At 46.1% G+C, this 14,313-nt stretch overlaps 1 protein-coding gene and 1 long non-coding RNA gene across 3 annotated transcripts in view; one reads left to right on the forward strand and one right to left on the reverse strand.

The window, feature by feature from the left end:
• The window catches only part of LOC148129597 (uncharacterized), a 121,093-nt gene that overhangs the window by 67,968 nt on the left and 38,812 nt on the right, over window positions 1–14,313 (reverse strand). The window lies entirely within an intron of this gene.
• Window positions 2,541–13,676, forward strand: SDSL (serine dehydratase like). Of its 2 annotated transcripts, XM_087942767.1 has the most exons (9): window positions 2,546–2,623; window positions 3,844–3,944; window positions 4,321–4,533; window positions 5,836–5,875; window positions 7,810–7,949; window positions 8,603–8,691; window positions 9,701–9,928; window positions 10,930–11,054; window positions 12,597–13,676. In XM_087942767.1, the coding sequence occupies exons 2-9, from the start codon at window positions 3,885–3,887 to the stop codon at window positions 12,788–12,790; spliced, it is 1,089 nt and encodes a 362-aa protein (XP_087798893.1). In that variant the 5' UTR covers window positions 2,546–2,623; window positions 3,844–3,884; the 3' UTR covers window positions 12,791–13,676. The 2 variants fall into 2 exon arrangements, with proteins under 2 accessions (XP_026540391.2, XP_087798893.1); XM_026684606.2 differs by lacking the exon at window positions 3,844–3,944 and having other exon boundaries at window positions 2,541–2,623; window positions 4,319–4,533.

Consider the following 14,313-nt stretch of genomic DNA (forward strand, 5'->3'; position numbering starts at 1 on the left):
GGAAAAAGTGATGGACTCAAAAGTGTTAAGGTATCTGCAACAGAACTGGGAGGACTGCTAATTGGTTCCCCTGGGGAGCTTGGACTCCAAATCCCATAAATGCAAGTGGTTTCTTGAGGAGGGGATTGTAGTAGGAAAAAAAACCATCTGAAGAACATCAGGTGGCCAACTTTTAAAGATGAACTTCTTGGGTGCGATTTGGATGCTGTCTCAAAAATAGAAGCTCCAGTGGCTACACCACCACTTACTCCTTATCTCTGGGGCCAAGCATGGGATTTTCCAACTCCCCAGATTGGAAAATCCAGGAATCTTCTAATGCAACCATCATTTGCATCCTACAAATTGGTTGTGTTCTGATTATTTCACTCCATTTTTACTAATCGTTCCGAGCGAGGCATTTTGCAAATTCATCTCATTTTGCCTGTTATTATTTCACTCCATTGTTGGAAATTTAATTGGTTTCTCTTTGCTGGAGCTTTGCTTCTATTCCCATATAGTACTCAAAACATATTTTCCCCGCCAGGCAGCCTGGAAACTTATTATAAAGTATTGATTCTCTCCAAGCTGGAGTTTGTACGGATGCCGCAATCTAGCAGCAGTCTTGTTGACATACATTCTTGCAAATTTCATTTTAGCAGCAAGTTCCTTTTTATTTATTTATTTATTGTGTGTGTGTGTGTGTGTGTGTGTGTGTGTGTGTGTGCAGGGTTCATAAGGCTTGCTTCGTGCATTGGAACTCCTTCCCCTTTTAAGCATATTAATTATGGGTAGTCCTCCGAGTTATGAACACAATTGGGACTGGAATTTCTGTTGCTAACCGAGGCGGTTGTATATAGAGCCACGCCTGATTTTACAACCTTTTGGGGCAAAGTTGTTCTTCAGCTTCCCCGATTGTCAACGGGGAAGCCAGATTCACTGAACAGCCATAGCCATGTTACTAATTTAATTGACTTAACCACCGCAGCAAGGAAGGTCGTAAAATGGGGCAAAGCTCACTTAACAAATGTCTCACTCGATGACAGAGGACTGCCTGTAGTTTAGACTGCTACTTTTACATGGGAGAGAAAAAAATATCGGGAAGTTTTTGTGAGAAATGACCAGGCTGAGCCCGAAGGAGGGGTCAATGTATCATCAGTCTGGAGTCTCTGTGTGTCCACAAGAGATCTAAGCCCAGCCCTCCTTGATTTCCCTTGATTCTTTTCTAGCGCCAATTTGCTTTGACTGTTAGTAGTTCAGATTCTTGTAGCGAAGCGAGCGCTTGCGCTAAACCTTTATATTCAGTTTAAACTGCCTGGACTTCCTGCTTTTTCCTGTGCTGGATAGAGGGAGTGGGGAGAACCAATCACGTTAGCTTGAACTACCCACCTTTTAGCCAATCCACATTAGGTTGGATTCCATAGGAGGGACTGTGCCCCCAACATAGATCTAAGGGGGCGGAAAGACCTTCACAGGTGCCTAAAGAACCTCTAAGAACATGGTTGACACAACTCCAGAAATCTTCCCTGTGTCAGATTCTCACGATTGCAAAGGAATTCCAGAATTTTTCTTCCCTCTGACTAGGAACAGGTGAAGGGTCAGGTTCTAACAATTGTGACATCCACAACAGATGCTACAACAACAGAGCAATGGGCAAGTGGTGAACAGATAAGAAAGCTACAAAGTCCTCAGCTGAATTATCCACCCGAAAAGCCCAAATCCAGATTTCTTGTTCAGGTTACCAGGACAGAATCTTAACTATTCTAGCAAAAAGGCGTATTTCCTGCAATCAAGTTTGGTGCGGTTAACCTTGAGTTTGTCTCTATTGTGTGCTCTTGTATTGTTATGGTTGAAGCTGAAGTATTCATTGACAGGTAGGACATTGCAATTTTTGATTTTATGTACTATACTTAGATTGGACTGAAGGCGGTGTAGTTCTAGGTTTTCTAGGTCCAGAATTTCAAGTCTGGTGGCATAAGGTATTCTGCAACGAGTAGAGGAGTGGAGAACTCTTCTTGTGAAATATTTCTGGACTTTCTCCACTGTATTAACATCACTGGAGGCTCTTAAGAAGAGATTGGAGAACCATTTGTCTGGAATGGTGTAGGGTTTCTTCCCTAAGTAGGGGGTTGGACTAGAAGACCTCCAAGGTCCCTTCCATTCTGTTCTGCTCCATTCTGATTGATGGATGGATTGAAATATCGGAAGACCGCTAGCACATCTCCCCTAGTCTTTCTCTTCCTAAGACTAGACAGCTCTTGGCTCATGACATCCTTCCGTCTCCCTCTCTCCTCTTTTCTTTTTGGGGAAAAAGAAATTATTACCAAAGAGAGAAAATAAAAGAAGAATGTTGAAATTCACTGCTTCCTCTGCAAATCCTTGAGAAGGCAACATGTCATATCAACCGAAGATTAAAAGACCTTGGCAGGCCTCAAAGGCATCGGGAAGGCAAGGTCCTTTTGCAAGCTCTTCCTCCCTTTCACACACCACAGCACACCACAAACGCACACACACACACACAAACACAGAGGCGTCATCCTTGGCACTTTTCCGATCCCCTCCTCCATTCCTAAACTTTGCTCAGCCGTTCAGAGTCTTCATCGAAGGAGGAGGAGAGAGAGACAAACAACTCGGGTTGAGGAACGAGGTAAGGTTGCTGGAAAAGTTCCGAAAACCCAGCGAGGGTCCCAGTAGTGGATGATGGGAAGGGGTTTTTGGGGGGGGGGGGTAGGGGGAAAAACAAGTCTCTTGGGCTGGAGTTTGATTTCTTGGTTGGTGGTGGGGCCTTTCCCCCCACATCTTCTCCTCCCCCACATCTCCTCCCAGGCCCTGGGCATTTTTCTTCCTTGCCTTTCCAGGTGGAGCCAGTAAAAGGCTGTTCTTTAGAGACATGTTTTTTTTTTTTAAAGGTTAGAAAAACGTCAAAAATTAGGAAATGGTGTGAATGTATCACTAAAAAGGTTAGAAAATGTGACCTGAATGCAGATTTGAGTATTATAATTCCCAAAGCGGGGTCAAAAATTCTAAGCAGGGATAATTGCTTTTCTGAGATCTTTTTTTTTTACTTTCGTGGAACTAGAATTGATTTGGACATTTTCCTCTCCCCCCACTTCCTTACTGCCTTACTTCTTCCCTCCTTACCTTTCCTTTCCTTCACTCCTTTCCTTCACTCCTTTCCTTCCTCCCTTCCTTCCCTTCCTCCCTTCTTTCCTTTCCTTCCCTTCTTCCTTCCCTTCTGTCCTTTCCTTCCCTTCCCTTCCTTCCTCCTTTCCTTCCTCCCTCCCTCCTTTCCTTTCCCTTTCCTTTCCTTTCCTTTCCTTTCCTTTCCTTTCCTTTCCTTTCCTTTCCTTTCCTTTCCTTTCCTTTCCTTTCCTTCCTTCCTTCCTTCCTTCCTTCCTTTCCTCACTCCCTCCTTTCCTCCCTCCTTCCCTTCCCTTCCTCCCTCCCTCCTTCCCTTCCCTTCCCTTCTTCCTTCCCTTCTTTCCTTTCCTTTCCTTTCCTTTCCTGTCCTTCCCTTCCTTCCTCCTTTCCTTCCTTCCTTTCCTTCCTTCCTCCCTCCCTCCCTCCCTCCCTCCCTCCCTCCTTTCTTTCCTTTCCTTTCCTTTCCTTTCCTTCCTTCCTTCCTTCCTTCCTTCCTTCCTTCCTTCCTTCCTTCCTTCCTTCCTTCCTTCCTTCCTTCCTTCCTTTCCTCACTGCCTTCTTTCCTTTCCTTCCTTCCTCCATTTCCTTTTCTTCCTTCTTCTTCCTCCTCCCCCCCTTTCCTTTCTTCCTTCCTTTCCTTCCTTCTTTCCTTCCTCCCTCCCTCCCTCACTACCTCTCTCCCGCACTCCCTCCCCCTTTCCTTCTTTCCTCCCGCTTTCCTTCCAGAATTCTCCCCCACACCAATTCTTTTCTGCCTTCATAACAATATGATAACAATAAGATATCCTGACTGGCTCAAGGTTGACTCAGCCTTCCATCCTTCCGAGGTGGGTAAAATGAGGACCCAGATTGTTGGGGTTTGCAAGAGGCTGACTCTGTAAATCGCTTAGAGAGGGCTGTAAAAGCACCGTGAAGCGGTATATAAATCTACGGACTATTGCTATAATAACATAACAACTCTAACCACTCCGAATAGAGACCTTTGAGATTGAAGGCGATTTGAGTTTTGAAGTTTGATCTAAAACACGATACACGATTGTACGATACATTTGCACACAATATGTTATATTATCGTGCACAACTTTAGAAGTAGACGATAGAAAAAGAAGAGAAAAATCACTAACCGTGAATGAAGCATTCATCCAAAAGAATGCAGAGTTGAGTTTTGTTCAACCCTGGGCCTGATTTTTTTTTCCCATAGAGTTAATACGTCTTAGGAAGTTTCTATTGCTCCCCCCACCCCAAATGGAGACGCTGCCTGATGTGGGTTTCGAAAGACCCTTCCACATTGAGACGCCTTTACTGGAAAGTGTGGCTCTTTCGCAAGCAGCTGGAACCAAAGTCTACATGAAATTGGAGAATGCCCAGCCAAGCGGTTCCTTTAAAATCCGAGGCATTGGCTACTTTTGCCAACAGGTGAGTGGCTGAGGCGGGACAGGTAAGTCTTATGGAGGACAGGGAATGTCCCTGTTGACTTGTTGCAACTTAGATGCCACCTGGGTAGATTTGCATATTTGCAAACTGGCTGCCATTGACAACTTCAGACCCTCCTTCGGCCTCCGGGAAACCTGGGTTTAGAAACGTACGTTCTAGTCTCTTTGCAGACCTGTCACTGCATCACTGGGGTTTTTTTTTGGGGGGGGGTGCCTTTCCCCCCACCACTTGGGATGCAGTGGCTCAGTGGCTAAGACGCTTGAGCTTGTCAATCAGAAAGATTGGCAGTTCGGCGGTTCGAATCCCTAGCGCTGCGTCACGGAGTGAGCTCCCGTTCCTTGTCCCAACTTCTGCCAGCCTAGCAGTTTGAAAGCACGTACAAAAAAAAAAAAAAATGCAAGTAGGAAAATAGAGACCACTTTGGTGGGAAGGTAAAAGCGGTCCGTGCGCCTTTGGCGTTTAGTCATGCCGGCCACATGACCATGGAGACGTCTTCGGACAGCACTGGCTCTTCTTCGGCTTTGTCATGGAGGTGAGTACTGCCCCCTAGAGCCGGAAACGAGTAGCACGTATTATGTGCGAGGGGAAACCTTTACCTTTTTTTTTTTTCCAATGGAGAGAGAGGGGAGGGGTGAGAGGAATTGGGTGAGACTCACCTGCATGCTGGTGAGAGGCACCTGAGATCTCTGGAAGAACCACAGCATAGGAGCGAAGTCAATTCTGGGTTTGGTTGGCACCCGTGGAAGGATTGAATTTTGTTTACTGCCGGTTCTGTGGGCGTGGTTTGGTGGGCATGGCAGGGGAAGGTTACTGCAAAATCCCCATTTCCTCCCCACCCAACTAACCTGCTTTCCAGCTCCGTTCTCCTGTGCAGAGGCACAAAAAGACTCAGATGATCAGCTTTGGGCATGGCTTGGTGGGCATGGTGTCCTGTGGGTGGTGTGGGCCTGGTTTGGTGGGCATGGCAGGGAAGGTTACTGCAAAATCCCATTCCTCCCAACTCCACTAACCTGCTTTCCAGCTCCGTTCTCCTTTGCAGGGCAACCAAAGGAGACCCAGCCAATCAGCTGGGACTTTGGAGCGGAGAATAGATGGGGCGGGGCCAGTCAGAGGCGGTATTGGCCGGTTCTCCGAATGACTCAAAATTTCCGCTACCGCTTCTGCAAAACCAGTCCAAACCGGCTGAATACAAAAGCCCTTCTTGGTTTTTCAAGGACAAGTGGAAATGATAGAGGGAAACGAAGAACAACAACAAAAATCTGTTTTTTTTCTCCCCAATTTCAGATGGCTAAGAAGGGCTGTCGACATCTGGTCTGCTCCTCAGGTAAACAGCTGCTCTGTTTCCCTGGCCTTTCTGCACATCTGCAACAGAAACCGCTGGATGGCATTGACCTGCTGATTGCTTTCCAGTCTTAAACCTTCTGGCGTGTACACGATGGCAGCCTTGCTCCAAATATTATTGTGAAATGCGCATGTTTCTCGTAAACATGAAAGATACTATAATTAACTTATAGCCTTGTCTTGTGTGCATAGGTGGTCCCCATCTTACAACAGTTTGCTCAGTGACCGTTTGAAGTTACAAGGCACTGAAAAAAAGGACTTGTGACCATTTTTCACACTTACAACTGTTACAGCATCCCCTTGGTTGACTCACATTTACTTAGTCACATCCTATTTCCTCTGCTACTCAGATGTCATGTTAACAGATCATCAGAGTTGGAAGGGACCACATAGGTCATCTAGTCCAACCCTCCACCCAAGCGGGAGACCCTACACCATTTCTGACAAATGGCAGTCCAGTCTCTTCTGGAAAGTCTCGTTTATGATGGTTGCAGGGTCCCAGGGTCACCTGGTCCCATTTTGCGACCTTCACATTCAATGGGGAAGCCAGGTTCACTGAACAACTACAGTGATTTGCTTAGCAGCTATAGCCAAAAAAAAGATGATAGAGATAGATAGGATTAGAGACAGATAGACAGACAGACAGACAGACAGATAGATAGATAGGATTAGAGATAGAGATAGATAGATAGGATTAAAGATAGATAAGATTAGAGATATAGATAGATAGGATTAGAGATAGACAGACAGACAGACATAGAGATAAATAGATAAATATAGAGATAGATGGATATAGATAGATAGGATTAGACATAGAGATAGAAAGGATTAGAGATAGACAGACAGATAATAAGATAGATAAAGATAGATAGATAGATAGATAGGATAGATAGAGATAAATAGGATTAGAGATAGACAGACAGACAGACAGACAGTGATAGATAGATAGATAGATAGATAGATAGATAGATAGATAGATAGATAGATAGATGATAGATAGATAGATAGAGATAGACAGACAGACAGACAGACGACACAGACAGACAGACAGACAGACAGACAGATAGATGATAGATAGATAGATAGATAGATAGATAGACAGACAGACAGATAGGATTAGAGATATAGATAAATAGGATTAGAGACAGACAGACAGACAGAAAAATAGATAGGAGAGAGAGAAAGAGCGGGGGAGGGAGGGAGAGAGAGAGATTGGGGAATATATGTATATGTACATGTATATACTGGACAAACAAAACAGTCACATCACATTTGCATGACACAACATAGGGGAACAAACCCACCAGGACAAGATTCAACAGTCGCTCCATCTGCATTTGAAACGCAAAAGTTACTCTTTTGAAGATAGCAAAGTCCACATTCTGGACAGAGACGATCACTGGTTTGTAAGAAGGGTAAAAGAGGCCATCTGTGTCAAACTGAACAGCTGTCTCTCCACAAAGGGGGAAGGATACAACACCCCCTATCTCCTGTTTACAACAGTCCTTTCAGCAGTTCCAAGAAGGCCCCGCACCCAGTTGCACTCTGATTCAGGTGACCCTGAGGGCGCAGATGAACCCCCAAATGGCCTCACTGGCTCTCAGAATTTGATCGCGTGAGGATGCTGCAATGGTTGTAAGTATGAAAAACAGTCATAACTCGTTTTTTTTCAGTGCGGTTGTAACTTCGAATGGTCACAAAACAAACTGTTGTAAGTCGAAGATTACCTGTAAACCCGTCCATCCCCCGCCTCCGCAGCATTCCATGAGAACTGAGGAAGCCTCTTGGATGAGGAGCGAAACCTCTTCAAGGGAAAACAAAAAAAAAAGTCCAGTTGCCCCTTGATAAAGCCCCTTTGAGATTCCCATAGAAAGCAATCTTCTCTCTTCCTCCTTCTCCTCCTGCAAAACCTTTTAGGCGGAAATGCTGGTTTGGCTGCAGCCTACGCAGCCAGGGAACTGAGGATGCCCGCGACAATCGTTGTGCCCCGCGGCACCACAGAGTCAATGATAAAAAGGCTCGAGCAGTATGGAGCGAACGTGGAAATTTTTGGGAAGGTAAAAATAAGGAAATTAAAATACTCCAGAATTAAGGAACAGTTTCAGCTCCCTTGGCTAAGAAACGGAGATGAGCACCATGCCCTTGAGTTGGACATGACTGACAGGGAAACCTTTACCTTTTTACAGTAAAGTAGATTTAGCTTATCTGGTCATGTTTCCTGTCTGGTCCTTGTGGTACGGCTTGACGTTGGGATGTATTTTTCTGCCACAACAAGGAGTAGTATTCAGCCAGTAGATGGCAGTGTTTACAAGTTTGAATCTACTCTATTGTCCTAAGTACAGTTTCCTCTTTCTTGTTACAGTTAAAACAGTTAAGCAGTAAAGCACATGGTGACTGTACACTTTGTTTGATCTGTGGTTTTATATATATATATATATATATATATATATATATATATATATATATATATATATATATATATATATATATACACACACACACACACACACACACACACACACACACACACACATATACACACAGACAGAATTTCTAACCCTTGGTAAAGCTGAGATCAAGATGCTGAGTCCTACCTTATATGAAGCAGCAGAATCAAAGTTTCTTCTTGGACACGCGATTTAGGGACTGCCATGATTTGAATGCTGCTTTCTACTACATTCAAGTTTTCCCTGTTTCTCATTCCTGGCAGGTCTGGGATGATGCTAATGATCGAGCGATGGCACTAGCTGAGACTGATGGTTGGGTCAATATCCATCCTTTTGATCACCCACTAGTATGGTAAGAAACCTATGCCAAGATGGCCATCCTTCATCTTTTCGAGGAGAAAAGTAATCCTTGACTTACAACTACAATTGAGCCCAACATTTCTGTTGTTAAGCAAGACGTTTGTTAAGCGGCCCGCATGGTGACCTTTCTTGCCACCGTTGTTAAGTGAATCACTGCAGTTCTTAAGTTAGTAACGTGGTAGTTATGTGAATCTGGCTTCCCCACTTCTTTGCCAGAAGGTCGCAAAAGGAGATCATGTGACCCCGGGACAATGAGACCGTCATAAAGCTGAGTCAGTGGCCAAATTTTCTAAATGTTGGTCATGCAACCATGGGGATGCTGCAATGGTCGTAAGTGTGGAAAATGGTCATGTCAACTTTTGTTCAACACCATTGTAAATTCGAACCATTGCCAAACAATCTGTAGTAAGTGTTGGGATTCTAGCAATCGCCCTAACTAAATCGTGATTCTTGAGCCAAACTTCAAAAAGCTTAAAAGGATTCATTAGAGGCAACATGCTGACCCTGCCCTGTATGAAGCCAACTCTGGCATGTGTGATTTACAGTCCCCTGTGACCCTGTTTCCCCGTCCCCCCTGGGTGTGTCATAAATCAGATTCTCCAATTAAGTCCGTTCACAGGCTGTCATCAATCACATTCCCCAATTAAATATTTTCCCAGGCAAAAGCTCCGGTAGTTTAGTTACAATCTTTTAAAGAGAAGAGTTGGAATGTACTTTCACTTTCAACTGTTCTTCCAGATTTCCTTCCTCCCCCCCTCTTTTTTTTAAATGGCAACTACTAAAAACAGGCATAGGAATGTTTTATGAGTTGACAGTAAGTTGAATTTGTACTGGGTATGTTTGTCAGCTTATAACCCGGGCAGGATAAAAAATCTAATAAATAAATAAATAGGATTTATGGATGGCGTCTGCTCCACCCTTAGCCAGGAGCGCACCTTTTGCCCCAAATGCAACTATGGGGGAGCTCCTTCAAGGACTTGGGGGTTTTGCTCTCCTTCCAGGGAAGGACACAGCAGCATTGTCAAGGAGCTGAAGGGGTCCCTAGGGACCAGACCAGGAGCTGTGGTGCTGTCGGTGGGAGGCGGTGGTCTTCTCGCTGGAGTGGTCTCCGGTTTGCAGGAAGTGGGCTGGTCAGATGTTCCCATCATTGCTGTGGAGACCAGAGGAGCTGAAAGTTTTAATGCAGCCATCCAGGCTGGTCTGCTGGTCACTTTGCCTGATATCACCAGGTATGTTCTGGTCTGGGACTGAACTTCACTGCAAGGTGGTAGAAGAATTCTTCCTTCCTTCCTTCCTTCCTTCCTTCCTTCCTTCCTTCCTTCCTTCCTTCCTTCCTTCCTTCCTTCCTTCCTTCCCTCCCTCCTTTCACTTTTCCTCCCTTCCTCCCTTCTTTCCCTTCCCTTTCTCTCCCTCCTTCCTTCCTTCACTCCCTCCCTTCTTTCTCTTTTACTCCCTCCCTCCTTTCCTTTCCCTTCTCTTTCTCTCCTCCTTCCTTCCTTCCACTTTTCCTCCCACCCTCTCTTCCCTTCCCTCCTTCCTTCTCCTTCCTTCCTTCCTTCCACTTTTCCTCCCACCCTCTCTTCCCCTCTTCCTTTCCTTCCTTCCTTCCTTCCTTCCACTTTTCCTCCCACCCTCTCTTCCCTTCTCTTTCTCTCCTTCCTTCCTTCCTTCCTTCCTTCCACTTTTCCTCCCACCCTCTCTTCCCTTCCTTTCTTTCTTTCCTTCCTTCCTTCCTTCCTTCCTTCCTTCCTTCCTTCCTTCCTTCCTTCCTTCCTTCCACTTTTCCTCCCACCCTCTCTTCCCTTCCCTTTCTCTCCTTCCTTCCTTCCCTCCCTCCCTCCTTCCTCCTTCCTTTGCTCCTTCCTAGGATTGAAATCACAGCCTCCTGATTGTGAGGTGAGCGCTCCATTTGGGGTGCCTCTGTTGCAGGGCTCCTTAAACTTGGCAACTTTAAGACTTGTGGACTTCAACTCCCAGAATTCCTCAGCCAGCATAGCTCTGTTGTATTAGCCACATGGGAGCTCCAACCCATTCTCTTTCCTTCTTGGCTTCTGTGCTGGATCATTCAGGGATTTTGCATTCTTATCATTCCAAATTGTAAACTTGAATTGTGACACGAGGGAAGGGAAAATAGTGAAATAGACACTTGAAGAAACTGTGGGGGAATCCCACCCTTGCTTTGAACTTTGTGGTTGAACTTTCTTGCTTTCTTTTGCTTATCATTCTGCAGCGTGGCCAGGTGCCTTGGGGCTAAAACGGTGGCCCAGAGGGCTTTAGATTGTACCAACGAATGCCCAATCATCTCTCATGTTCTGGAGGATGTGGAAGCTGTGAAAGCTGTAGAGCAATTTCTGGGTGAGTTTGGGAGGTTGGCTCTGAGAGATGGGGCTAGAAGGTTGGGTGGTGGTGTGGCCCGACAGTGGCTGGTGCACCTGGCAGAAGAGTTGGGCAGTGAGGAGGTCGGGAAGGAACCTGGGCCAGTCCTGGAGGCTGAGGAAGGCTTGGACGAGGGCTCTGCGTCAGAGACAGAGATGGGGCCAGGGCAGGCTGGCAATTATCAGCTGCCTTTGAAATCAGAGATCAGTGGGGCGGAAGAAAAGCTGGAGCCTGTTCCTAGTGTGCGCGTGTGCAGAGCTGCCAGAAGAAGGGAACAGCTAAGGAACAAGGGTCGACTTGGGAGTAAAGGCTCAGGTGTACGGTGAATGGCCCCTCCCATAGGGATTAAAAAAGGAGCAAAAGGGGAGGGGGCTTGTGCAGGAAACAATTCGTTCGTTGCAGAGGTGTGGAGATCTGTCTGTGCATCTCAGAGACTCTGTGCTGAGCCCTTCCTTGTCAGCACTCTGTTTGGAAATATTTACTTGGCAGCTCTCCAAGGTAGATGAGGTCTGGGCTCTTCATTACACCCTTGAAAGACTGTTGGCCAGGCCTTTGGCTGAATGTGAATGCAAGAAATTCACCTTTGTTTAATAAAAGGGGTTAATAAAATAAAAGAGTATAATAAATAAATAAAAAATAATAAAAAATAATAAATAAATATAATAAATAAAATTTAATACAAGAGTCTGCTTAGTGCTTTTTAGGGAAGCCGAGGTCAGAACAGGTGGATGTTTTGAGTCCTGAAGAGAGACAATCAACTCTAGATAATTCATTGGGCATCTCCTGTGGTTGACTCCATCAACATGTCCAGACTTTGCTAGATACCACCTATTTCATAGATCTGTTCCTATAGATTTCATATTTCATTGATCTGTTCATACAAGGTAGTCTCCTTCCATTGAAGGGTGACTTCCGGTGACTTCATGGAGAGATATTTTTGGGGGGCAAGAGAGTATATGATGGCTTGTCATTGCCTTCATTCAGAATGTCTATGGAGATTCTCAATCATCCAGGTCATGATTGTCCCAAACCATGGGGTGGGATGTGAATATTTTTACTACCGGTTTTGTGGGCATGGCCAGGTGGGCTTGGCCAGGTGACTAGGTGGACGTGGCTTCTTCCTTCCTTTTTTTTTTTTTTGCAGCACCTGCGCTCCATTTTTTTGCCTCTGGAGATTTTACAGTATCCTTCCCCTGCCACGCCCACAGAACCGGTCGTACAAAAATTTGAACCCCACCACGGATACAGGGTTTCCTGCTCAATCATGGGGTTGGACTAGAAGACCTCCAAGGTCCCTTCCAACTCTGTTATTCTATCTTCTCAATTCGACAACCAGGCAGAAAACCCATCTTGGAAGCCCTAGAATTTGGACCTCCCACCTTTTGATTGGCTGCCCTTGCAGGCTTGGTTGGGCCCTTTCTTTCGGCTTTTCTGATTGGCTGCCCTTACATGCTACCCTGAGGGACCCCCTTTCGCTTCCGACTCCCTGATCGAGCGCGTGGCCTCTTGTTTCTTTCTCAGACGATGAACGGATCTTGGTGGACCCCGCTTGTGGCGCCTCGCTGGCTCTCTTGTATTCGGGCGACCTCCAGAAGCTGCAGAAAGAAGGCAGGCTCAGCGAGATCCTGGATTCCATCGTGATTGTCGTTTGCGGGGGGAGTGGGATCAGCCTGCAGGGTCTCCAAGCTATGAAGAAACACCTGGGCATGAAATGAAGTCCCGCGTTTTACGGGCACACACGATTCTCAACCACTCCTCTAGATAAGATGCTTAATCAGAGCCATTTTGGGGTAAAAATCGGGGTAACGGGATGGAGCTGAGCATTTACTGGCCGGATGCCCTTCCTGACGCCTAGGCTGGAGTTCACAGCAGATTTATTTATTTTTCCTTTGCTCCTTGAGGAGATAAATATCTGCCACTAGGCAGGATTGCAATTCTCAACAAGGGTGGGCTCCAAAATTTTTAGCAAGGGGTTCTCTGCCCAATTGCTGGGTGGGTGTGGCCACAGTGGGCGTGGCCTAGTCAGCCTCCTGCATTACGGCAGGGGGGGGACGTTTTTGCCCTCCAAAGGCTTTTCTCGAGCCTCCTGGAGGATGAAAACGGCCTCCCCCCCATGCTCCAGAGGCTCTTTGGAAGCTGGAAACGGGCCCAATTTCTGGCCTTCCCGGACTTCCAAGCCTGCGCATACCCACCCTGCACTTACCTGCATCCAAAACGAGCCGTGTGGGGACTCTTGGGAGGGGAGGGGTGGGCGGGGCCAGCCTGGAGTGGGATTTGGGGGTTTCTCCGAACTGCACAGAATCTTAGCTAGGGGACTCTCCCCTGTGCACCCCCAAGCAGTCCACTCCTGAGTACAGGTCATCCTCGGCTTACGACCGCAAGGGAACCCAACCTCCCCATGGCAAAGCGAGGCAAGCGGTACAACTGTCCTAAGCACAAGTCAGGGGCCAAGCATCTGAATTTTGATGCCACGATGGCCGTTAAGTGTGAAAAGCGGCCCTAAGTTGCTTTTTTTTTCAGTGTCGTCGTACCTTCAGTCACTAAATGAACTGATGTAACCCAAGAACTACCTGTATGTATTAAATTTATTCATCACCCATACATTTTATTAAATTTATTCAACGCCCATAACACAGGGCAATTGTACAACGGATAATTGGAGGTGGGGGAAACTTCCTCCTTGCTTCTTAACGTCTCCTCTACGGGAGCATTCTTCGGCAGGCTTATTTCAATGTTGATTTATGTTTCTTTCCATTTCTTTAAATAACTGCTCCGTCTCCCCCCTTCTCTCTCGCCCCCCCGCCCCCAGGGCTAACTCCTGCATTGTTTGCATACGATTATTATTTCGCCCCCATCCATATTTACCCACAGTCGCATTGTTTTGACGGCAACCCTGCACTGCAATTAGCAAGCCTGCCGTCTTAGATTCACTTATTTGCTACTGTCTGCCTGCATCATTGTCATAATTATTTTTAATTATGACAGTTCTCTCCCGTCGCTGCTACGGCTTTTGGCTGGGGGGGGGGAAGGGGGCTTAAGAGAACTTGCTCAGATGACGTAACCCAAGAACTACCTGTATGTATTAAATGTATTCGTCACCCATTTATTCGTCACCCAGAGCTCAGAACAACAAAGGGACACTTGGGGCCAAGCAGGGAGGTGTAATATTTGCCTTGGGGCTGGATTAGATTACAGATTACAGTTTAACAATTGGAAGGGACTTTGTAGGTCATCTAGT

This window comes from Notechis scutatus, chromosome 13 (assembly GCF_049901735.1).
Source record: "Notechis scutatus isolate UNSWTSFEM ecotype Mainland chromosome 13, rNotScu1.2, whole genome shotgun sequence".
NCBI classification, from domain to species: domain Eukaryota; kingdom Metazoa; phylum Chordata; class Lepidosauria; order Squamata; family Elapidae; genus Notechis; species Notechis scutatus.